The sequence below is a fragment of the Lagenorhynchus albirostris genome, chromosome 15, assembly GCF_949774975.1.
Source record: "Lagenorhynchus albirostris chromosome 15, mLagAlb1.1, whole genome shotgun sequence".
Classification (NCBI taxonomy): Eukaryota; Metazoa; Chordata; class Mammalia; order Artiodactyla; family Delphinidae; genus Lagenorhynchus; species Lagenorhynchus albirostris.
Genome location: NC_083109.1, coordinates 65,001,066 through 65,025,869, shown reverse-complemented (window position 1 = coordinate 65,025,869; position 24,804 = coordinate 65,001,066). Strand labels below are relative to the sequence as shown.

General features: G+C 49.1%; 2 protein-coding genes across 11 annotated transcripts in view; one reads left to right on the top strand and one right to left on the bottom strand.

Moving 5' to 3' along the window:
* IQCK (IQ motif containing K) overlaps positions 1-9,854 on the bottom strand; it is a 126,397-nt gene extending 116,543 nt beyond the window's left edge. For all 6 annotated transcript variants that reach the window (XR_009535134.1, XR_009535135.1, XM_060122571.1 and 3 more), the window contains exons 1-2: positions 9,638-9,854; positions 336-400 (exon numbers count right to left, since the gene is read on the bottom strand). Coding sequence is in view for 4 of the 6 variants with exons in the window: in XM_060122571.1 (XP_059978554.1) it covers positions 336-400; positions 9,638-9,821 (249 nt within the window). In the remaining 2 variants the exon portion in view is untranslated. The remainder of the gene's footprint in view (positions 1-335; positions 401-9,637) is intronic.
* KNOP1 (lysine rich nucleolar protein 1) overlaps positions 9,792-24,804 on the top strand; it is a 61,989-nt gene continuing 46,976 nt past the window's right edge. For all 5 annotated transcript variants that reach the window (XM_060122562.1, XM_060122559.1, XM_060122561.1 and 2 more), the window contains exons 1-5: positions 9,792-9,970; positions 13,019-13,923; positions 15,965-16,033; positions 20,980-21,057; positions 23,363-23,884. In XM_060122562.1, coding sequence (XP_059978545.1) covers positions 9,820-9,970; positions 13,019-13,923; positions 15,965-16,033; positions 20,980-21,057; positions 23,363-23,674 — 1,515 coding nt within the window. In that variant the 5' untranslated portion in view covers positions 9,792-9,819 and the 3' untranslated portion in view covers positions 23,675-23,884. The remainder of the gene's footprint in view (positions 9,971-13,018; positions 13,924-15,964; positions 16,034-20,979; positions 21,058-23,362; positions 23,885-24,804) is intronic.

Here is a 24,804-nt window from a genome sequence, read left to right as displayed (position 1 = left end):
ACTGTCCCCAACGTGGACATGATGTTGAATCCACTGCAAAGGCCTTCCTCATCTAGGATCTCATTTGAGCCCTACAAAGGCCCTGTGAGTTAGTCAAGGATTATCTGCTCCATTTAACAGATGCAGAAACTGAGGCTCAAAGTGGTTGTGTGATGCCCTTTAAGTCACATCATTAGCAGCAGAGGTATGACTGGCCCTGGTTCTGGTTCTGGTTCTGGTTCCAGTGCCTTTCCTTTCCCCCTCCCTGATTCATGACAGTGTCTGATGCTCACCAGCCATCAGTGCTGTTTTCATGTCAGAACCCTTAGTTAGGTTGGGGCCCGGGTGATACTCACAGTAACCACAGCTTCTTGTTTGACTTTATATCCTTCTGGAAAGGGAGGCAGCTCAGCTTCATACTCTGAAGGGAGTGGGGGGGGAAAAAAACCCCTCAATTCCATACTTCATTACAGCTTGTGGATAATTCCCTTTCCTCTGAATAAAATCTCCTTAAATTTTATTTTGGTTGGTGGTTTTCAAAAATGAAAAACAATTGGCCATTACAGGGTGTTTATTTAAAATGGGTAAGAGATGATTCTTCTCTTGCGTGAAAGACTCCAGGCTTTATGTAAGAGTTTGAGACTCTTCCCAAGAAGGTAGATTTAGATCTTGCCCACCAAATTATAACTACAAGGGATAAAAAGAGGAAGAAAATGAGGAGGGTGGCTAAGGGAAGACACCAATAGCATACAGGAAGGAGAGGGGAGAAAAAGAAGAGGAGAATGTTACGTATAGGGGGGCAGAATAAAAGAGACAGAGGCAAGATGAGCCATCTCAGGCAGACGTGGGGATGGGCGTGAAGTTAAGGCTGCCAGATTGGGGTATACGGCTGGAAAAGCAATCCCATAAACCCTTGCTAGTCGAAGCATTGCCCATGGACCAGCAGCATCGGCATCCCTGGGGAGTTAGAAATGCAACATCTCAAGCCCCACCCCAGATCTGCTGAATCTGAATCTGCATTTTAACGAGACCCCCAGGTAACCTGCATGCAATTAAAATTGGAGAGGTTCTACTGTAAGCTCCAGTAAGTTTCCATCTTGGCTGTACATTATAATTACCCGGGAGATTTTTGAAAATGCTAATGTCTTGGCCTGACCCCAGAAATTTTGATTCAATAGGTCTGGGGCAAGAGGCTGGGAATCAATATTTTAAGTCCTCCAGCTGATTCTAACATGCAGTGAGTTGGAGAACAATTGCCAGGTTTCAAGACTGATCACTGTCAACCTGCTGGGGAGCTTAATGCAAAGAATATTCCACATAAGTTCTACAGCGTAACAACAACTATTGCTGAGAGACAGAAAGAAAATGCCCATGACTATATTGGTTACACCCCTAAGGGAAAGACTGGTAAAAATATTTCCGGAAAGGTCAGTGTTTCAAAGGCAATTGCATAGTTGCTTTGCAGTGATGAGGGAAAACAAAGTTTCTGGGTGAGATGGGGTTGATGCATTTGTACTGGAGGCAAGTTTTATTCCATTACCTCTTCCTTATCAGGTGGTAGAGCAATTCTCAACTTTTTTTTCAATTCCTAGGTATCAGGTTGGGGACTAGTATGTCAGGATGCAGGTTTTAAGCAATTTTGATTCCCAATACTAGCTAGAATAGGTTTCTAGTGCTATGTAACAAATTATCACAAACTTAGCAACTTAACACAAATTTATTATCTCACAATTCCCAAGGGTCAGGAGTCTGGGTATGGGTCAGGGTCTCATCAGACTGAAATCGTGTTGGCCATGGCTGTGATCTCATCTGACGGCTGAGGTCCTCTTCCAAGTTCACTGATTGTTGGTGGGATTCAGTTTCTTGTGGATGTAGCTCTGAAGTCCACATTTTCTTTTAGGTTGTTATGGGGACTGCTCTCAGCACCAAGAGGCTGGCCGCCCTCAGGTCCAGGCAGCTCACTCTTGGATATTTGCTACTTCAAAGCAACAGTAGTCTCTTCTGCTTGAACCTCTCTGACTTCGTTTAAGGGCTCACCTGATTAGGTCAGGCCCACCTACAATAATCTTCTTAATTTAAAGTCAATTGAGGGAATTCCCTGGTAGTCCAGTGGTTAGGACTGTGAGCTTCCAATGCTGGGGTCCTGGGTTTGATCCCTGGTCGGGGAATTAAGATCCCACAAGCTGTGCAGTGTGGCCAAAAAACAAAACAAATAAACAAAAAACCTACAGATTCAATTAGAAAAAAAATAATAAAGTCATCTGATTACACACTTTAATTACATCTGAAAAATCCTTTGACAGCAGTGCCTAAGTTTCTGATTGGATAACTGGGAGCTATGTGCACTAGCGGCAGGAATCTTGGGGGCCATCTGAGAATTCTGCCCACCACAGCAACTCTAGCTCTACCACTTTATTCTTTCCTTTCAAGCAAAAATGTAAATTCACCTTCTTCCCCCAACACACTGAGAATCACCAACACAGTGTGAAAACTATTCGTTTGGATTTAAGACACATATACATTTATAGCTTTGATTACAAAAGCAATACATGCTTATTATGAGAAAAATTCCAAATAATACGGAGATGGCTTATGTAGAATCTAAGTCATACCTAATCCCATTACAACCCATAACCATTGCTGGAACTGGCATAGATTCAACCAAAACTTTTTCAGTGCATTTACTAACATTTGTATATAATTCACAAATCCATTCATTCACTTTAGTTCTCCAAGACTAGCTCAAATCACCCAAGCATAGAACTTGATAACACTGTGTCCTTATTCTGAATAACTCATATTAAGTCTTACCCTTATTTGAAATTTGTAAAAATTAATGAGTATCTCTTCTAAAAGACTGTGTTTTTTTTGGGGGGGTGGGATGTGGATGTATCTGGGTCTGTTTGTGCTCACCATCACATTCCCAAAGAATATGGAGCTGAATGAATGTACTTTTTTTTTTTTTAATTTAAATTTTTTGCCTGCACAGCAGGTGGGATCTTAGTTGCCCGACCAGGGATCAAACCCACGTCCCCTGCATTGGAAGTGTGGAGTCTTAATCACGCTTGGACCGCTAGGGAAGTCAGAAGCTGAATGAATGAAGTAATGAATGAATGAACAAAACAAACACTACAGCAAGTTACTTTTGACTCTTTATCAACTCATTCATCCATATTTATTGAGAGTCCACTATATGCCAGAATCCATTCTAGGTGCTGAATCATGGAGCTCGTTCAATGCTGCTACTATATGATGTGCTTCATTTATTTAACCAGTGTACTCTTAGTGGGCTTTTAGGTTGCTTCCAATTTTTCATTATTACAAACAATGCTGTTGTAAGCATCTTTATACATACATCATTGATCAGAAAGGAGGTACTTTTGTAGGATTAACTCTTAGATGTGGAATTGTTCTTTCAAAGAAAAAAATAATTTAAAATTTGGGCCAAATTACCAAATTTTCCTCCAAAAGGTTTATAATAATTCACACTCCAAATAGTAAGTCTGCCTGTTTCTCTAGGGTTTAACTGATCTCATACATATTTAAAATGATACTTTACTTTTATTTATATTTCTTTAATTATGATTTATTTGCCATTTATATTTTTCCCAATGAGAAATTTGATGGAAAATATACAAACTTTTTCATCCTACAACCACAAAAGATATACAGTTATATGATTATGTAGAAGTATGGGAAAATACATTTGCCTCAGGACAATCTGATGTGTTTTTTATTTCAAGCCTCTGTAAGATTTAAGAGAATCTGGCATATTTGAGAATTTGTCACTGTCACCTTGCGATTTCAATTTAAAACATATAATTGATTACAGACTGATGCTTTTTACATTGAAAGCCATATAATTTTGCATGAATTTATTAAGTTTGTAAAGAGTACTGAAGGAAAATTTGCTGGTTTGGCACTAGAAATTCTTAAGAAAATCAGGTATATTAAATTTCCAAATGTTTACAATCTTTTCGTTACCTAAGCTTGTAAACTGGATTCCAGGTGTCCCCCACTTTTCGAAAGTTTGCTTTACGCCCTTCACTTTTACAAAAGACCTATAATAGTACCTGTTTTCGCTAACCAAGAGAAATCCAAAGGGCATTTTTGCTTTAACAGAAAAGGTGAAAAGCGAAAAGAGCGATCAGCGTTTTTTTTGCAGCAAACTGTTACAGAGGAAGTGTGTATTCCGAGCAGTGGAGTGGCACTGCCAAGCTCCTTCCCCTGGAACTACACTCAGCATCTCAGCATCACGCCACCACAGTTTTGAACTGTCTGTGAACATCTGTACTTTTTCTCAATTTATTCTGTGCATCCTTTAGCAAGATGTGTCCTAAGGCAATCATTTCTTTGCTTTATGCCATTTTGGCTTATGAAAGTTTTCACAGGAACTCTCTACTTTTGGGTAGCAGGGAGAACCTGTAATTGGTTAGGGGAATTTAATGTTATATGCATTTTAAACGAACATTAATCTAAGAACAAGTAAACATAGTTGTTCACTTTATACAACAAAGGCAACATTATGTAAGAGGCAGAGCAGAAAGAACCTATAACCCTGTTGGGGGAACAGAGCCCTTGTGCTCAAATTGGAACCTCCCCGCCGCCATGCTCCAGGCACGTGAGGTGATGAAATGTCTTTATTGCTCAGGCCACTGTTAGTTGGGTTTTCTGTGATTTGCAGCTGAACATGTTCCTAAATGAAACAGCAATTAAAATGCAGTGTTCACCAACAGTGGCCTATTGGAAAGGGATGAACCAGGAAGATGGAGGCTGGAAGTGAATCTAACGAACACTTAGCCAGCATATACTACGGCAAGGGGATGTACAAGGTGCTGGGGGGACAGATGAAGAAGGCAGAAGAGCTTGTGTCCTGGTGAGGGGATGGACAGTAAGAGCCAGTGGTTATAAGATGTGAAAGTGATGCCGTAGAGGGCTGCACTCAGGAAGCACCAAGGAGGGGCTTCAAAATCAGCGTGAAGTGTAACAGAAGGCTTTCCAGAAGAGGGGCCACTTGGGCTGAGTCTTGAAAGATGAAGATGAGAAGGCAGAGATGTTCCAGTAAGAGGCAAAGCTTGTGCAAAGGTGCGGAGGAACGGAACAGTGTGGTGTGCTGGAGGAATAGTTTCTTATGGTTAAAGGTACACAGCACAGGACAGTGATACTATGCCTTGTCCCTTGCCTAGAGAGTGTATTTAAAATGCAGAGCTTAGGGACTCACCCCCAAGGAGTGGGGTGAGTCATCACACCACAGGAATCTGCACTTTAGCAAGTATCTGGGATATTGTGGTGCGGGAGCTCCAGGTCTACACTTTAGGCACACTGCTATGTCGCTTAAGGGCTTGAACTTGAGCGTCACACACGAGTTGCAGTCCGGTTCTACCACTTACTTTGGACAAGTTTCCAAAGCTCTCTATGCCTCAATTTCCTTATCTGTTTAAACCACCAAGTTACTGAGAGGTTTAAACGAGAAGAAAAGCAAGCACCTAGCACAGTGCCTGGCACATAAAGGGCAGCTCAATAAATGTTAGCCATTAGGATGATTTGGACAAATGGTAGGCGATGAATCTAAAAAAAAGAGACAGAGACCAAATCATTAAAGGGCTTAGGTGTTAAGCTAAGAAGTTTATGTTTACCATGAAAGCTGTAAAAATCATTGTAGGTCATGGCATGATGTGATCAGATTTGAATTTGAGAGAGGTTCCTGTAGAAGACAGTCTGGAAGGAAGCCTTCCCCAACTAAAAAGCTACAGCAGCAATCCAAACAGGGAGTGGTTAGGGCCATGAGAACTAGGGGCTGAGGAGCTGGGGGTTACAGGAGATGTTGAGCCGGTAGGATCTATCGGAATTGTAGAATGAAGGTAGGGAGAGTAATTGTTGGTGTTTAGAACAGTGCCTGGGGTCATGCCTGGTCTAGCAGTTAAAATAACTCCCAGCACTGGTAGATATGATGATTCATGCATGAGAATGATTTCACTGGAGCCATGAAGTAGGAGCTCATAGGTTGTTAAGGGAATGGGAATGACAGTGGTGCGAACACGAGTTCTTTCCAGAAGCTTGGCTAGAGAGGGTACGAGGGATAGACAAGAGCTAGATGACAGGGGTCAAGGGAGAGGTTTTCCCCAGACTGACTAGAGGATGCTTAGAGGGAAAAGCCAGTAGAGAAGTTAAAGATGTTGGAGAGGTGAGTTATAGAGCAGGATCCTGGTATAGCGAGAGGACGGCACCAAAGCACAGATGCAGGGCTGAGCTGTGCGGGTAGCGGGATAAATACTTCTTCCATACGAGCAGATGCAAATATGTTTGTTGGTATCAGGAAGCTGGAGGATTCCCTCCCCACTCTTGATCACCTGACTATTCTCAGTGAATGCCTCCTCCATCTGCCAAGTGGTATCACGCCAAGTCAGAGGAGTGGAGTAAAAACTTGGGACTAGTAGAAGCAGGCAAAGGGAGAAGGCACTTATGGATGTTGACCGATAAGCACTGCTGAGAGCCACCTGCTGTCACTTTTCTCCAGCTGTGCTCAGCTGCTGTGCTGGGGGAACAAGCATTGACTCAGAACTGGACCATGTTGTTATCTGGCAGGTGGGAAGAAGGGACCTGACTTCACAACAGCACTGAGCACTGATGCCAGAGACTAGTGTTTGGAGTGATGAACCAATGTCAATAATAAGGATGCCGATGGCAGTAATAGCAGCAATATCAGAGTAAAAGACTGTAAGCTCCAAATACTTTGAATCAGTCCTGGTTAAAACCACAGTTAAAAATCATTGTCATAAGCAACTACAAGACTTAATTAGAAGCCTTGGCAGGAAAGACGTTTATTGATACTAATACAGGTGCTTTTGAGAATAAAAAGCCCTAGGTTAGTTATCACTGGAAAGATGAGAAAACTGAAGAACATTCACAAGTAAGTCATCATACGTGCGCGCGTGCACACGCGCGCACACACACACACACACACACAGAGCACTAGCCAGGCAGAATAAAGGGCTTAATAATATCTATTCTGTATCTCATTTTCCTGAAATTGAGTTTCTGATAGGTCTGTTTGCTGTGATAATTTGCTTTTTAAATGGAAATATCCTAAAAGAATATAATACTTAACCTCAAACACAGGATTATTACAAAGCCTGTTTTTCATGTTTCTGTGAGAAACTGAATTTACTACGTTTGTTATAGAAAACTGCATTTGTTAGAATGTTTGTTTTAAGAAACTGGGTCTATCATCCAGGTTATAATAATCATTACAGCGCCTGTGTGTATAAATTCACCATCTCTGACATCATTAACTTCATTTTGTAACTCTATCACTTTGTAAGTGGCATCAATTCACTTGCTTTTCAGAGCAACAAAACCCTTTGTCTTTGCTTTCTCCCTACAGGCCTGTTTGAGAAAAATAAACTCCATGATTCTAAAACAAAGGCAAAGCATGTTTCTTTGTCAACAATAACGAACATTTATTGAGCACTTTCTAAATGCCAGGCTCTGTGCAAGCACCTTTGCATACATTATCTTATTCCAGCCTCACAACAGCCCTGTGAGGTAGGTACAAGGATTATCCCCTCTTAGAGATGAGGTTGAGCAGCTTCCTCGACAAAACACTACTAGTCAATTGTATTATGAAGAGCTGTTTGGCCTAGAGAAGTGAAAGCTCTGGGGAAAAGACAGCCACAATAACAACCTTCTATTTGGGTGTTTTCATAATGGTAGAGTGACTAGCAACTTGGATCATAGTAGCACCAGGAGGGTAAGGAGCAAAGGGTAGAAGTTATAAGGAGAACATTCAAGATGAAAAAGGTTTTTCTAGGTATAATGCAATACAGGAGAAGGAATTCAAGCACTGGGTAGGAGTTGAAATAGATGGCCTTCCAGGGCATCTATCAACTCTGAGTCCATTATTCTCTTCTTCCTTTGTATTTTCCACTTCTCTCCACTCACGGCTCTCTCTCCCTCTACCTAGTCCCATATACTGGTACATTCAGTCTCTCCTCCATTCAACAAACATTTACTGACCTGCACTGTCCAATACAGTGGTCACTAGCCACATGTAGCTGTGTAAGTTTATTAGAACTTATTAGAAGTAAAACAAAAAATTCAGTTATAAAATTGCATTAATCACATTTCAAGTGCTCAATACCCATATGTGGCTAGTGGCTACCATATTTGAAAGTTCTATTGGACAGCGCTGTTTCAGACAGTTGAAGTAATGATGGTAGGCACAAGAATGAAAAATCCGAGTTCCTGACCTCAAGGAGTTTACAATCTTAGGGAGGAAAAAAAACACCCAGCATTATTAAGAGCAACATACACTGAGCTCTTGGTGTAAATCGGGCATTTGCTAAGCCCTTTCTGAAGTGCCCCTTTAGCTGCATCCTCCTAACACCTTGAAATAGGTGCCATTATTATGCTCACTTTACCGAGGATAAGTGACATATGGGTATACCTTGTTTTATTGTGCGTCACTGTATTGCACTTAGAAGGTATTGAGTTTTTTACAGATTGAAGGGTTTGTGGCAACCCCGCATCAAGCAAGTCTATTAGTGCCATTTTCCCAACAGCATTTGCTCATTTTGTGTCTGTGTCACATTTTGGACATTCCCAAAATATTTCAAACTTTTCCATTATTATTACACTTGTCATGGTGAACTGTGCTGTTTGACATTAGTATTGCAAAAAGACTACAACCCACTGAATGCTCAGATAATGGTTAGCATTTTTTAGCAATAAAGTATTTTTATTTATTTATTTATTTATTTTTGACCACACTGCAGGGCTTGTGGAATCAGGATTAAACCCGGGCCCTCAGGGCCCTGGGCAGTGAAAGCACGGAGTCCTAACCATTGGACAGCCAAGGAATTCCCCAACAATAAAGTATCTTTAAGCTAAGGCATATACAGTGTTTTTTAGACATAATGCTATTGTGCACTTAATAGACTGAAATATTGTGTAAACATAACTTTTATATGCACTAGGAAACCAAAAAATTCCTGTGAGTCGCTTTATTGCTGTGGTCTGAAACACAACCTGCAACATCTCGGAGGTATGCCTAACCTGTCCAACGTATGTGAGGAGTACTGCGGGACCTCATGATCAAGGGTACCTGTAGGCCCACAAAAGAAGGTGAACTAAACAAACTCCACTTACGAATTTTAAGGAAGGCTAAGAAGAAGAGGATTAAAGCCAAATCTGTCTAGACCAGGCTTGCTCAATGCGTGGGCCACAGATTATCTACATCAAAATTACCTGGGGTGCTCGTTCAAAGTGCAGATCCCCTACACCCCCTTAGGAGCCCTGTGGGCGGGGCCTGGAAACCTATGTTTTAAACAAGCTCCCCATCTCCGTCCCAGCGATTCTTTCCTGTTCACTAAATGAGATTTGAGCACCACTGGCCCACACCAGCTGGTCCCCTTTATTCCGCCTTCCCCTGCCTTCGACCTGACTACGGATGCAGGCTGGAGGCTGCGCTGCCTAACCTCGGGCAAGCCTCTCAGAGCCTCTGTTTCCCCTACGTAACATGGGGAGCCCGGCGGGCCCGCTGCGAGGCTGCCAGGAGGCCTCGCGCGTCAGCCGCCGGACGCACCTTAGGCGCCCAGGAAGCGCCGGCCCCACCTGGCCGCTCGAGTCCCGCCCCTCTCGGCCGGCCCGGGCTGCCTACCTTCGCAGATCTGCTCCCACAGGTTCTTGCCGGGCAGCTCCGCAACCTGTCCCGGCGAGACGCGCAGATCCAGGGACACGGGAGACACGACGGGCCCTGGCGTCCTGGCGGTGATGCACGACTCAGTTGAAAGCGCCCGTTCCAAGCGCTGAGAGACACCGCTCACCTGTCCCGGAGCCGCCATGGCTGCAGTTTCCACGGCAACCGCGCTCCCCGCTAGGCCTCGACCCGGAAGTAAACGCATCTTGCGGGGGCGGGCCAGCGAGTCGAGATTGACTTCCGGGTCACGGCGGAGTGGGCTCTCACGTGGAGGTGGGGAAGTTTGGCCTTCGGGTGAGTGAGGAGGGCGCCTACCAGGCAGGACGGAGCTGGGGCTGGAGACTGGGCCTGGGGACTTGCGCGGAGAACCGAGGGACTGGAGGGCGACCCGCACCCTCAGATTCAAGTTCCCCCCCGTCGCCGGTGTGCGCTCGCCCCGGCCTGAGGCCGTGCGGAAGCCTTGGCGCGGTAGAGCCTTTGAGGAGGCAGTTTCGCCTCCCGGCTCTCTTGCTTCCTGCTAGTGAGCCTGCGGTGGGAGTGGGGTGTTGGTGCCATTATGCGGAGAGCACAGGCTCTGAAGTTATGCGGGCTGGTTTCGAATCCCTGTTTTACCCCTTGCTGGCTTTGGGACACAGGGCAATTAAATTAAAAGCTTCCAAGTCTCAGTTTTCACGTCTCTGAGATGGGTTACACACACCGAGCCTCACGAGGCTACCGCGAGACTTTAAAAAGCGCTTTTGGAGAAAGCATTTGCGTTCGCAGGAGAAGCTGTAAGGTTCATTTTCCCTTTTCCTTGAAGGAATGAATACATTTAGGGTCTCAGGTTTGAAGAGAAGGATCTTCAGTGCTAAAGAGGAGGATGCTACAGTGATTTGAACGGCGGAGATGGAGAGAGAAGGGGATTAAGTTGGGGACAGCCTTCCCTTGGCTTCTTTGTTCTTGTTCGATCTCTAGACCACTCCTCCATTTGAGGCACCCTTGGCGCCCTTGACTCCACCCTCTCCACGTCTGCACCTTGTCCCTCTCTTTTGCAGGCCCCTCTTCCTCAGCCCACCCATTTAAACGTTAGTATTCCTTAAGGTTCTGTCTCAGGCTCGTTCTGTTCAAGGCTTACTTACCATCCATATATTCCTAAATTTACGTCACCCATGTCAGCCCAGTCACCTCAGCCTCATCCACCTGTCCACCAACATCTCCACATGGCTATCTCAAGGCATCTGTTCCAACCAGCCTGTCTCCTTCAGCCCTCGCCGCCCTCGCCTCCCCCGCTACCACCCCACCTCAGTTTCTTTGTCTTAGGGACTAGCACCGGCATCCTGCACTTGCCAAGCTGGAAACCTCTGTCCTTCAGAAACTTTCCTGACAACTGCTAGGCCAGATTAGATGACCTCTCTTACCCTGACCTTACCACTGTGCTTGCTTTTATCACCTGTATCATTAACACACGTCTTTCCCACCCACACCTACCTGCTTCTTGATGGCAGAGTCATCTCTTTTTCACCTCTGTGTCTCTAGCATTCCTTCCTTCGTTCAGTGAGTATTTATTGAGCACCCACTCTGTGCCAGGTATAGAGCTGGGCCCTGGGAATACAGCAGAAAACCAGACAGGCAGGAGTAAGCGAGCGAGTGTTCCTTTCAATTGTGAGTGAACTTGAGCTACAGCTCTGGCCTAGCCTGGCATTTTGAAGCAGCTAAGAGGCAGGTCCAGTATGGACCCTCTGGGCTCTGAAGAAAGCTGCAGGATGGAGAAGCTCCCTGGCCTTTCCTGCCCACTGTCCAAAGCTCCTGTGAGAGGCCGTTTGTTTCTGGATTCCTTGAGTGGCACCATGTCATCTATCATCTAGTCCAGGGAGCAGGAACTGGGCTGGTGACTGGTGTGAGAGACGTAGTACAACTGGAAGCTGAAATGTACTTGAGGACCCAACCCCTTCTCATGGAAGCTGAAATGTACTTGACCCCCACCCAGCCCTGCCAAAGGAGAAAAAAAAAAAAAAAAAAGCTGTGTTCAAGGTTGCTCTATGTTTTCTCCAATCCTTAAATGTTGGCAGTTTATTTGAAAAATTAAAAACAGTGAAACAGGCTTGTATGCTGGATGTGGCCCCACTCCCCCTCCCCTCCCCCTCCTCCCCTCCTCTCCCCCTCCCCCTCCCCTCCCCTCCCCCTCCCCCTCCCCTCCCCTCCTCCCCTCCCCCTCCCCTCCTCCCCTCCCCCTCCCCTTCCCCTCCCCTCCTCCCCTCCCCCTCCCCTCCCCTCCCCCTCCTCCCCTCCCCTCCTCCCTCCTCCCCTCCTCCCCTCCCCTCCTCCCTCCTCCCCTCCTCCCCCTCCCCTCCTCCCCTCCCCCTCCTCCCCTCCCCCTCCTCCTCCCTCCTCCCCTCCTCCCCTCCCCCTCCTCCTCCCTCCTCCCCTCCCCCTCCTCCCTCCTCCCCTCCCCCTCCTCCCTCCTCCCCTCCCCCTCCTCCCTCCTCCCCTCCCCCTCCTCCCTCCGCTCCCCCCTCCCCCACTAGCCTCTGATCTGATCTGGTTCAGTGCCTCTTTTATGGATAGGAAAACTCAGGCCCGGAGAAGCCAGTGCTGTGTGGCAAGAGTATGTGAGTCACCATTTGAATGCAGGCGTCCTCAGCCAGCTGGGGCTCCTCACCATACCTTGCTGCTGCTCTCATTACTAGCCACATGGGAAGGTAATTAGAAGAGTAAGTCACCCTCGGTGCAGGCGGGGGCAGTTAATTTCCAGACGCAAAGCTGAAGCGCTCTTTAGATGAAGCAAGGGAATGGATTAATTGTGTCACAGTTACTGCCTCTGGTGACAGTCAGCAAGAGGAGCTGACCTCAGGATTTCTGTCCCCTTCGTCCTGTAAAAGGTAAGCCCTGGGGGCCGTGCCTGGCCTGTGGCTTGAGTGCAGTTGTGCCCTCGGTGGCTGGCACAGGGTACGTTTCTGGAGAGAAGAGTAGGCTTAAGAGGTTTGAGGAAGGGGGTTAGGAAAGGGAGTCAATGATGTACCAAGCACTTTCCATGGATTATCGTTTATTCTTCCCAACAACTCTTCGAGGAAGGAAGTGTTATCTCCACCCATTTCCAGCTGGGGAAGTTAAGGCCCAGCGAGGGTAGGTGATTGACGTAAGGTGAGGGAGCAGCTTGGGTTTCAACCCGGGGCTGTCAGGATTTAAACTCCATTCTGCTTCTTCGATCATATTTCCCTTTGCTCCACGGGAATCATGCCCATTTTCCCAGCCCCTAACCTTTCAGACCATCCACTCCAGGAAACGTGACTTTTGGTAATACCTAGTGGAATTGTACTCAGGGTGGCTTGGTATGGGGATAACTTGTACCATTTCTTTTTTCAGGAATGATCACTAAGACTCACAAAGGAGACCTGGGCCTTGGGCTCCCAGAGAAAAAGAAGAAGAAGAAGAAGGTAGTTAAAGAACCAGAGACTCAATACTCGGTTTTAAACAGTGACAGTTATTTTGCGGAGGTTTGTCCCACAAGAGCCACATCACCCTCGAAGAATGTGGTCCAAGAGCAGGCACCCGAAATGCCTCTAATGAAGAAAAAGAAGAAAAAGAAGGGTCACGGCACCGTCTGCGAGGAGCCCCTAGAACCTGAGACCATGTTACGTGCCAGACGGATTGAGCCATCTCCCAGCCCCAGGAAGCAGGCACTTGGTCCATCTGAGTCCCTTGGTAGGGAAAAGAAGAAGAAGAGAAAGTCCGTGTCTCCTGGCTCAAGGATGAAGACCTCCCCAGACCCCAGGCAGGGCGAGGAGGTGACCAGAGTTGGCAAGAAGCTCAGAAAACACAAGAAGGAGAAGAAGGCGCAGGGAGCTACAGCCTTCTCAGCCAGGGACCCTTGGTTCTGTGAGGCCAGGGACGCTTTGTACACTTGCTCAGCTGGGAAAGGTGGCGTCCCTGAGCAGGCAGCCTCGGGACAGAAACGGAAGCAGGGGAGCCCCAGGGAGCACAACATGAAGATGAAGAAGAAAAAGAAAACCCACCAGGAGGGAGATACCCCCCTGGGGCACCCTGAGCTCTCCAGGTCTGTGGAGAGCAGCCGTAGGAAAGGAAGTAAAAAGAAGTCAGTCAAAGTTGAAGCTCCAGATTACATCCCAATAGGAGATGACCCCAAGGCCCCTGTGAAGAAGAAAATGAAGTCCAAGAAAAAGGCAGAACAGGCAGACACTGAGGAGCCAGCTCTGAAGAGGAAGAGGAAGAGGCAGGAGAGCAGAGTAGCAGGAGAACCTTGGGAGGAGGTAGGCTTCCTTCAGAAGCACACTGTTTTGGAGAATAGGGGTGGAAGTTGGGAGTGTGTGTGTGTGTGTGTGTGTGTGTACACGCGTGTGCACACACACAGGCACTCAGCGTTTTAGCTGCCAGAGCCCTGATTAAACTGCCTTTAGTCAGAAAAGCGGATTTATCAACACATGTAACTAGAAGGTTTGAGAGCTACTACCTTTAGGTGTAGCTGGATCCAGGTGCTAGTGTAATAGTCTCAATAATACAGGTATCCCTTGCTATCGAAACTTTACCCAAGTTCTCACTATCTGCACTCAGGATCTGGATTAATTAGAATAAGCTTTGCAGATAAATCCCTCTCTTTCTGAACTCTTGCCACTTGCTATCTAAGCTCAGGAACCAAATAGTTTGAGATAATATGATGTCCATAGCTGTCTGCACTCAGGATACACAATTTAGGGATCAAATAGATTTAGATTGCAGGCGATGCCTGTGTGGCTTTCCCTAGCTCTGGACTTTGTATTTTTTCCATGCTGGTTTTAATATCAGGTTCTTTCCCACCCCAACCCCGTGGTGAGATGGTCCCAGCAACTCCAGGCTTTCTTCATAGTAGTTAAGCCACCCCCAAAAGGAGAGGGGTGGCCCCTCCAAAACGATTACAGGGCAAGTCCCAGCACTGCTCTCCCAGATCTCAGCTGGGTCACAAACCAGAAGCCCATATCTGAAGCCAGTGGACAGGGGCTGAGGGTGTCAGTCCCACTGTAACTCCACTGTCTGAAACTGGGGGAGCTGGTTTCTGAGAGGAATACCGGGGCCCTGTTACCAGGAGGAAGGGAGGGGATGGCAGCCTGGTGAAGATGGCAGAGATGTGCTCTCCACCCTGACGGGCTTCCTTGCCTGGGGAGGGGAGGGAGGAGGCAGCGGGCTGAGCACTGGGACCTGGCAGGCGATGTGAGCGAACAGCCACCCAAGGCTCATCACAGGTGACGCGGGGTACCAGGCAGAGCACACCCGAAGCAAGGATGTGGCAGTTGTCACTGCTGAGGGACTAGGGGAAAGTGGCCAACCTGAATCTTACTGTCAGATGGTCCCGCAGGGGCTGAGGCCACTGAGAGAGGGTGGCCCGGGAGAGCGTGGCCCATGCAGGCCCAGCAAGCCTTCTGTGTGGGAGCTGAGATGTGTGAGGGGCTGGGGCCGCCTGTGCCGAGGGAGCGGCAGGTGCAGAGGCCCTGGGAGGAGCAAAGAGGCTGGCGTGGCGGGCGCTGGGCCAGCTGGGGTCCCGGCAGCCTGTGGACGCCACAGGGGTCTGGATTTCCATGTAAATGAGATGGGGCCCCTGGAGGGTTCTGGGGAACGGGTGGTGTGGCCCAGTTGAGGTGGTTTTATTATTTTTTAATTGAGACGGCGTTGACGTATAACATGATGTAAATTGAGTGTGTACCCGAGCTGCTGTGTGGAATGCACCAGTGCTAGGGGCGGGGAAGCACAGTTAGAGCCTGTCCTGGTTGTCCAGGCAGGAGAGAAGGTACCGACCAGAACTGCGGAGCTGGGGGGCTGGGGCGGGGTATGGGGGAGAGAACTGGGGGGATTCGGGTTTGCTGCAGGCCCTCAGCCCCACCTCTGCATTCCCTGGCCCTCGCCAGCCCCTCCTCCCCCACTGTCAATGGGGGCCTTGGCCTTTCTCCTCTTGCTGGTTTGGTGTCACCCTGGGAAGTGAGGTGACGCCTGGCGGGAAAGGTTGTGCTCTAGGCCTGAGTCGGGAGACCTGGGTTAGTGTCAGCCCTGTCCCTGAGCTGTGGGGTAACCTCACGATAGTCACTTCATCTCTCTGAGCCTTAGTGCGTCCATCTATCAGATAGGTCAGGGCCACAGTCTTCAGGACAGAATTGGGGAGAATCGTGGAAGAGAAAGGATGGCAGGTGTTCTGTGGGCGATAGGGGTGGGCGTAGCGCTCCAGTCTTGAGTCTGTTCTGGACTCTGTTGCGATCTCATCCGGCTGGGCTGCCAGGGCAGAGGCCATCGTCCGCTTGAGCCTTACTCCTTCTGCCCTCTTTGCAGGAGCCAGACACGGACTTGGAGGTGGTGTTGGAAAAGAAGGGCAACATGGACGAGGCGCACATAGACCAGGTACGACCGGTCCTCGTCCTCCCAGGCGTCTTCCCTTCCCCAGACGCACACTCGCCTCCCGGCAGGCCACGAGATCCTGATCCCAGAGGCATCAGGGACTCCAAAGGCAACGAGGCCAGCCTCTGCCGCCCCTCCAGTGGCGGGGAGCCTGTGGCCTCCCCTCCTCATAACCACTGCAGGGGGAAAAGGGTACATGTCCCTGTGACCTGCAGCCAGGCAGCGGGCACGTGCTCTGCCCGGCCCACGCGTCACCACCTCCTGGCCTCCATTCAGGAGCATTTTTCTTTTTTTGTCTTTTGCAACTTTATTTAAATATAATTGACATATAAGAATCTGCACATATTTAAGGTGTACAATTCGATGAGTTTTGACATGTATGCATCCAGGAAACCAGCTAAACAATTAAGATGATGAATGTACCCATCATTTCCAAAAGTTTCCTTGTGCCCCTTTGTATTCCATCCCTTCCTTTCCCATCCCCAGGTAGCCACCACTACTCTCTGTCGTAGCTTGCGTTTTCTAGGATTTGTATGTAATTGGGATTATACAGTATGTGCTCTTTTTTAAACTGGCTTCTTTTGCCTAGCATGGTCATTCTGAGATTTGTCTGTACTGTTGCATGTGTCAATAATTTGTTCCTTGTTATTGGCTGTCCAATGTTTCTAGCATTATTTTGATGTTAAAAACGTTTTAGGGGCTTCCCTGGTGGCGCAGTGGTTGAGAGTCCGCCTGCCGATGCAGGGAACACGGGTTCGTGCCCCGGTCCGGGAGGATCCCACATGCCGTGGAGCGGCTGGGCCCGTGAGCCATGGCCGCTGAGCCTGCACGTCCGGAGCCTGTGCTCCACAGTGGGAGAGGCCACAGCAGTGAGAGGCCTGCGTACCGCAAAAAAAAAAAAAAAAAAAAAAAAAAAAGTTTTAAATTCTCAATTGAATTGCCTAGGCACTTTTGTAAAAAATCAGTTGACTGCGCGCGCGCGCGTGTGTGTGTGGTGTGGGTCTATTTTTAGACTCTTGTTGAGTTTCATTGATCTGTATGTCTATCTTTACACTAATACTTCATTGTCTAGATTATTGTAACTATATAATGTCTTAAATTAGGTAGTATAAGTCTCTAGCATTTGTTCTTTTTTAAGTTGCTTTGGCTAGTTCAGGTCCTTTGCACTTCTGTATAAATTTTAAAATTACCTTGTTGGTTGCTACCAAAAAATGCTGCTGGGATTTTGATTAGGATTGCCTTGAATCTACAGACAAATTTGGGGAGGATTGACATCTTAACAGTATGAAGGCTTCTGATCCATAAACATGGCATCTCTGTCCATTTATTTAGGTCTTTAGTTTCTCTCAGTATTGTTTTATAGTTTTCAGTGTACAGGTCATGCACGTCTTTTGTCAAATATTCCTTAAGTATTTTATATTTTTGATGCTATTGTAAATAGTATTTCAGTTCAGTTTTTATTGTTGTGTATATTGCTAGTATATAGAAATGCAGTTGTTGTACAGGAGCATTAGAAGTTGTTCTCTTGTGGACCAGCTTCTGCTTCTGTCGTGCCCAGATCCTGTGTGGGAGCTGGACATTCTAGAATTGGGATATTTTTATGATCCTGGACCCCAAGGCCTATCAGGACAGCATAGTAACTGCATAGGTACAGCCTTGGGCTATTACTAATGAGGTTACTTTGGCAGTCACTGACCCCGGGACCCCCATGTAGGTGGCCGTGAAGACCAAACGAGGCCATTTGGGAGGCGCTCAGCAGGGGCCTGCCCAAGACCTGTGCTTTGTAAGTGGCAGCCGTTCACCTACCTGCGTCCTCACGCTGTGTCAGCCAGTAATTGCTGGACAGAAGCAACAGGGTGTGATGTGGGGACGGCCCATGTCGTAGCCCTGCCGCCTGCCGCTCCAGGAGAGAAACGGAGGAGTGCTTGCAAGGCAGCCGACTACAAGGAGGGGGGCCTACAAGATGCTGCGAGGAAGTTCCTAATGCCTTTGGGGTGTTGGGGGCCTCTCTCCCTGGAGGGGAGGGGCTGAAGTAGTTGGGGCGGAGAGGCTCAGTAGGATGATGCTGACAGGGCCCAGTCCAGGGCCTGGCACAGAGCGCAGGCCCCCCAGAACCAGGGGCTCCCCAGCCTCCTGCAGGTCATCGTCGTTTGGGGACGGGGGCCCGGGCTGCAGTGGCTGGTGGGGAGGATGGAGGTGGGGCCCTGACCCGTCCAGGCCCAGCCCCTGCCCTGGGCGCCTCTCCCAGGTGTCCCGCCACTCACAGGGGCAAGGCCCACCAGCCACCTCTTTGCTTCTTATGAATTTGTGCCTATTAAATACCTCACGGTTTTAAAGAAAACTTCTGTTTTGGGTGACAGATGATCTCAATGTAAGTGAAGCTTTCTGCCCCAACTCTCCCTTTCTTTTTCTGGTAAAAAGTTCATTGTGTTAAAAAAAAAAAAATAGTTGGGGGAAAGCAACCTGAAATCCCGCCACCCAGCGGTCTCCAACTTTTTTGGCACCAGGGACCAGTTTCGCGACGGGGAGCAGCAGATGAAGCTTCACTGGCCGCCGCTCACCTCCCGCAGACCAGATGTTGGGGACCCCTGCTACCACCTAATGATAATCACTGTTAACCCTTGGTTGTTATATCCTTCTAGATCTTTCCTCTGTAACTGTGTGTGTGATTTTAAAGCAGCGTACAGTCATGCTCTGTATACTATTCTTTTCACTTTTTTCATTCAGCTGGTGAGCTGCTTTCCGCTTCAGTGAGTGCACATCCACATGTTCCCCGTCAGCAGCATGACTCAGACATAGGAATATACCATCGTTTTCTCTCATCCCTACAGCTGCCCTTTGGATTTGTTTTATGCAGTGTCTTTTTTTTTTTAATGGCTGCGTTGGGTCTTTGTTGCTACGCGCGGACTTTCTCCAGTTGCGGCGTTGCGGTGCGCGGGCTTCTCATTGCAGTGGCTTCTCTTGTTGCGGAGCATGGGCTCTAGGCGTGCGGGCTTCAGTAGTTGTGGCACGTGGGCTTCAATAGCTGTGGCTCGCAGGCTGTAGAGCACAGGCTCAGTAGTTGTGGCTCGCAGGCTCTAGAGCGCAGGCTCAGTAGTTGTGGCACACGGGCTTAGTTGCTCCGCAGCATGTGGGATCTTCCCGGACCAGGGCTCGAACCCATGTCCCCTGCATTGGCAGGCAGATTCTTAACCACTGTGCCACCAGGGAAGTCCTGTTTTATGTAGTTTTGAACTATATGAATGGTCACCTCATTTCAGCCTGTGGTAGATTAGAAGAGAAGAGGAGGGGCCACAAACGGGGAGCAGCCAAAGTCACACCAGAACCCTTGGGCCCTAGAAGCTTCTGTATCAAACCACAGGGTCATTGGTGCACTGACTGTGGCCTTGAGCCTCTCTGGTAACAGTGTGTGAGGTGTCCCTGCTGTGTGCCGGGGACTCTGTCTTACGTTCTGCACCGCAATTCATCGTGGGGCTGGGGGCTTTCTTACACCAACCAGCGATTCCCTGACACCACGCGGTGTCCTGCAGTTCAACTCAGTCTGACGCTGTCTATCTGGAGATACCATCAGACCGCTCAGGTGAAGGACTCAGTCCCGCCAGACTGCTCCCCACCCCTGTCCCCCGTTCAGACGCCAGTCTTAAGTCAGGTTGTCACCTGTGCTTCTGACCAACCAGCTACAGATCAGAGGTTCCAAAGACCTCCTCCTCAGCTTCAGTTAGTTTGCTAGAGCGGCTCACAGAACTCAGAGAAACATTTTACTCGCCAGATTACTGGTTTATTATGAAAGGATATAACTCAGGGACAGCCAGGTGGAAGAGACGCACAGGGCAGGGTGTGTGGGATGGAGCATGGAGCTTCCATGCCCTCTCCGAGAGCTCCACTCCCCAAATCTCCAGTGTTCACCAACCCAGAAGCTCTCCGAACCCTGACCTTTTGGGTTTTTGTGGAGACCTCATTACAGAGGCACAGTTGATTAAATCATTGGCCATTTGGTGGCTGAGCTCAATCTCCTCCTCCACTCCCCTCCCCAGAGGTCAGGACTGAAAGTTCCAACCCTCTCATCGGTGGTTGGTTCTCTTGGCAACCAGCCCCCATCTTCAGGTGCTTACGAAAGTCACCCAATTAACATAACAAAGGACATTTTGATTGTTCCCATCACTTAGGAAATTCCTAGGGATTTTGGAACTCTGTGCCAGGAATGGGGATGAGTTTATATATTTCTTGTCATATATTTCTTACTATAAACCACGGTATCGCAGTTCTCTGTCTCCCATTTATCCTCCAAGGTAGCTGATATTTCCATCTCTTTGCAGATAAATAGACCACGGTACAGAAAGATTAATTGACTTCCACACAACTAGTTAATGGCAGTGGTAGGATTCAAACTAGCCTGTGCCTGACTCCAGAGCCTGTGTTCTTTCTAGAAGATGATGCTGTCAGCAAGAAAGTTAACTACAATATCTTCTGTACAGGCAGGGCTTTGGGCATGTGTTTTGAGAAAATTTCCACCCCAGGTGGCTCTTACAAACAGAAGAGGTTCTAATGCTAAAGGTGGAAAAGCCTCAGTGTCTAGGAAGAGTCATTCATTTACTTATTTATTTGGCCGCACCACTCAGCGCACGGGGTTCCCTGACCAGGGATTGAACCACTCGGGACCTGGCAGTGAGAGTGCCGAGTCCTAACCACTGGACCGCCAGGGCAGTCCGCTGGAAGATTCATTCTCAAGGAATGGAAAAGAAGGGTGAATGAGGCCTGCATGTTTTAGGCCAAGGGATTGCCCCTTACATGATTAGAGGGTGTTTTTGACAGATGCCTCCCCCGGCCCGCAGCAAAACAAAGCTGCCCATCCCCCTCCAGTCCCCCCACCCCACCTCCTCTCTGTCCTGGGTTTGAAGCTCAAAACCGGCTGTCTAATTGCCCTCTTTCCTTTCCTTTCCCTTGCTCAGGTGAGGCGAAAGGCCTTGCAAGAAGAGATCGATCGTGAGTCGGGCAGGACCGAAGCTTCTGACACCAGGAAGCAGACGGTAAGTTTCACGCTGGGCTCCACGAGGGGTCTCCTCCTCACCTTGCAGGGGCGGGAGACCAAGTCCATCTGGCCCCAAAGCAGCTCCCGCCCACCAGCCGGCTCCCTGCTCCACAGAGCTCGTCCTGAGCTACTCTCCTTTCTTGGGAAGCGGGTGCTTGCCTCCCTCCTGGAGAGCTGGCCGCTTGAGCTAAGCAGCGTGGACCTTGTCTCTGGCTCTGGACAGGCAGGGCGTCCCAGTCATCAGTCGCTGGGGACACGTGATGGCGAGCTCCTTCCAGCAGTGGGTGGTACCCTCAGAAAGCTGCTGGGACAGGGACGGGGGCAGAGGTGGCAGGCCTCTGGTCCAGTTGGAATGGGAAATTTCCAAACCAGGCCCCAGGAGGTGGCACGGGAGAGTGTATGGCATGGGGACCGCTAGGTCAGGCTGGAGAGGGACGGGAGGGTGCGGTGGGCAGGGCGGTGGGAACTGCTGGAGCGCATTTATGTGGGGCAGCGGGGACTGGGGTAGAGGAGAGGGCAGAGGGGAGAGGAGAGAACTTGTTAATAGACGTGGATTTGGGAGAGGGGGACAGAGGATCCAGATGACGGAAGGACTTGCTTCCTTGTAACACTGTCTTAAGCTTTCCTAGTGTAGCACAGAAAAGAACAGTTGCTTTGGCTCAAAAGACCTGAGATCAGTTCCTGGCTCTGCCACCTTCTATAGTTATGAGACTTGAGCAAGTAACTTCCCTTCTTTGAGCTTCAGTTTCCACACCTGTAAAATGGGACTCATGCTCTGGCCCAGAGGGGTATGGAATGGGGCTTTGTTATGTCATTCCTCTAGTGTCTCCTTTCTCTCCATCCTCTTGAACTGGGCAGAGCTGATAAGATTCCATGATTGAGTGAGGAAGGCCAGAAACAAGGCAGCGTCATCCAGAGCAGTGGCCCAGAGGCTATACCTGGAGGGACCCGACAGCAGGAGGGTGGTCCGGGGGCATAGGGGCTGGGATCTTCCGGGGATGCTTTAGGTGGCCCTGCCTCCTGGGACCTGGGGCCACTTGGCTGCTGAGGCACATGGTGGGGATTTGAGACCGGGTCCCCTCTCAGTGGGTCGGCAGCTCACAGGACTGGGCAGCCTCTGGCAGCTCTCTCCTCAGACCCAGTGCGGGGCTGTCAGAGGTGCCCTCTCCTTCTAGAAAGTGAAGGCTGGGGAAGCAGTTGTTAATGCCTGTATTGGGGGCACTGAAGCTCGGAGAGCTTGTCACCAGTTCACTCAGGGCAGCTAGCTGTAGCAATGACTGGTTCTTACTGTTCGCCCAAAGCCGACCTAGAAATAAGTGCTAGGCTGGCATTTGGCTCACAGGTGGCGAGTTCCCAGGCGGCACAGAGGTCAGCAATCCTGGTGGGGTGGGGTGGGTAGAGGAGCAGTTTTCGAGGACTTAAAGCGAACCAGGCGTCGGGCTCTGAGTTGTTGGTGTAAAACCTGATTTGAGCCTCAGTGAAGCCCCGTCGGGGGCTGTTACGCCCCCGTTTTATAGATGAGGACATTGAGGCTCAGGGGTTAAGGTACTTTACCCGGGTGACGCAGGTGGGACTCGATCCTGAGTCTTTGAAGTCACAGTCTTCATGGGGAGCTGGGTTTCTGGCCTCGGCCACAGACACGGGAGGGAAGGGAGTCTTCTCTTGGGCCACTGCTCTGAGGGGCTCTCTTGTATTTTCTCAAACATGGCCGACTCGTGCGTGGGTTGTAGAGTGCTCTGGGCAGGAATCGGGACCCCTGAGTTCCTGGGCTAGCTCAGCATCCGACTCATGTGACCCTTCACCTCCCGGAGCCTCCACTCCTTTCCTGCTATGAAGTGCAGCGCTTCTGCGAAGAGAAATGCATTTCAGACTCCCGCTTGCCCTCTCCACCCTCCAAAGGACAGAAACCTTAGGCTGATGGATGAGTAGCCAGCTGGTGAGGTGTGTCGTACTGTCTGCCGTGAATTCGGGGAGAAGGAGTAAGGCAGACGGGCAACTCAGTGTGAAGGGTGGGCTCTGGTGTGGGCCAGACCCAAGATGGAGTTCCAGCAGGGTTACCAAGTAGGCTTGTGCCCTCCGTCCAGCTGCAAACCTCCATTTCTTCATCAGGAGAGTGGGAACCAACAGTGTTCCTCACAGGGCTCTGGTTGGAGTTAAGATAACCCAGCGCTGTGCCTGCGAGCGCTGTGCCTGGTGCGCAGTAAGCCTTTGATCATCTGGGTCCTCCCGGGCAAGGCTGGGGGCTGGGAAAGGAAGATGCTTCGGAAGCCAGGAAAGTAACCACCTGTTTTCTCTTACCACAGGGAACTCAGTTTGGCCAATGGGATACTGCTGGCTTTGAAAATGAGGAACAGAAACTGAAATTTCTCAAACTCATGGGTGGCTTTAAAAATCTGTCCCCTTCATTCAGTCGCCCCCCTAACGCGGTCGGCAGGCCCAACATGGCCCTCAGCAAGAAGGTGGCCGACACCCTGCAGCAGAATCTGCAGCAGGACTACGACCGGGCCATGAGCTGGAAGTACAGCCGGAGGGCCGGCCTCGGCTTCTCCACGGCTCCGGACAGAATCTTTTATATTGACAGGAATGCATCCAAGTCAGTCAAGTTTGAAGATTAAACTCTCCTGTCTTGTCCCCAAAACGGTTCTTTTACGCAGATGAAAGCCATAGGACAGTTGTCTCCAATCGAACTCCTGCAGAGATAAAGGACAAGTATGTTGATGTGCTTGGACAAACTGGGGTGAGGGCAGCTCATTTCAGGAACCAGGAGGACATGGGAGTGGCTGAAACCTGTTTTCTGTGTGAAGCTTCCGTCCCTGTTGAAGACAGTGAGTATCAACAGCAGTAGCTCACACTTGTCTAGTGCTTACTGTGTGCCAGGCACATATGCGTCGCCCTTGCATTAATGTATTTAATCTTCATGACTCTGAAACAGGTGCTATTATTATCCCCATCTTATAGATGAGGAAACAAGTTCAGGAATGAAGTAATAACATTGCCTGGGGCCACCCAACCAGTAAGTGCCAAGTGTACTTTTGTGCCCCAAGACCGATGTCACTGTTCACCACACTGAATGTCCCCTCTAGGGAATTTCACCCAGAATACTCACTGAGGATTAAAATGTCTCCATTGAGGAAACAGAAGCTCAAACAGGAAGCAGGATTAATGTAAACAGGGAGAAGCAAGCTCATTTTCCCTCCCCCTTCTCGGAGTAGCCACAGGCAAAGAGGCGTCTGGATGCCACCAGGCAGTTGCGGCTGAGCTTCCTCTGCTGCTGGGAAATGTGCTTCTAAACCCATCTTGCCTTTTGCGTCTCCTTCCATCCCCAGTGCCAAGCTTGCATTTCATCTTTCTGCTTTAACTGCATTCTGAACAGGCGCTTTAGAGAGCAGGTGGTTAGTCCTCCACGTGAGCCGAAGGCACATTAATTCCCAGGGACGTGTTTATTGGATTCTTTTCAATCACGAGGAGGAGAATCCCAGGCGACTTCCCTGGAGGAGGTCGAATGCCGGGAGGCACAGACGTGGGGATGACAGGGCGTTGCCTCATCAGCCTGGGATCAGTGTTTCCAAGCCTTGACGCTACAGCCAGCCTCACAAAGCTCCAGGTATAGCCACCCGAGTGACATGTGACCACCTTCTCCGCATTCACCTAGCATTTTGCTTCCCAAAATATCAGTTCTAATTGGGCCTTTTTCACACCACTTGGCTTGAACTCCTGCTCCAGACATCCTGTCTCAGGCAGGCCT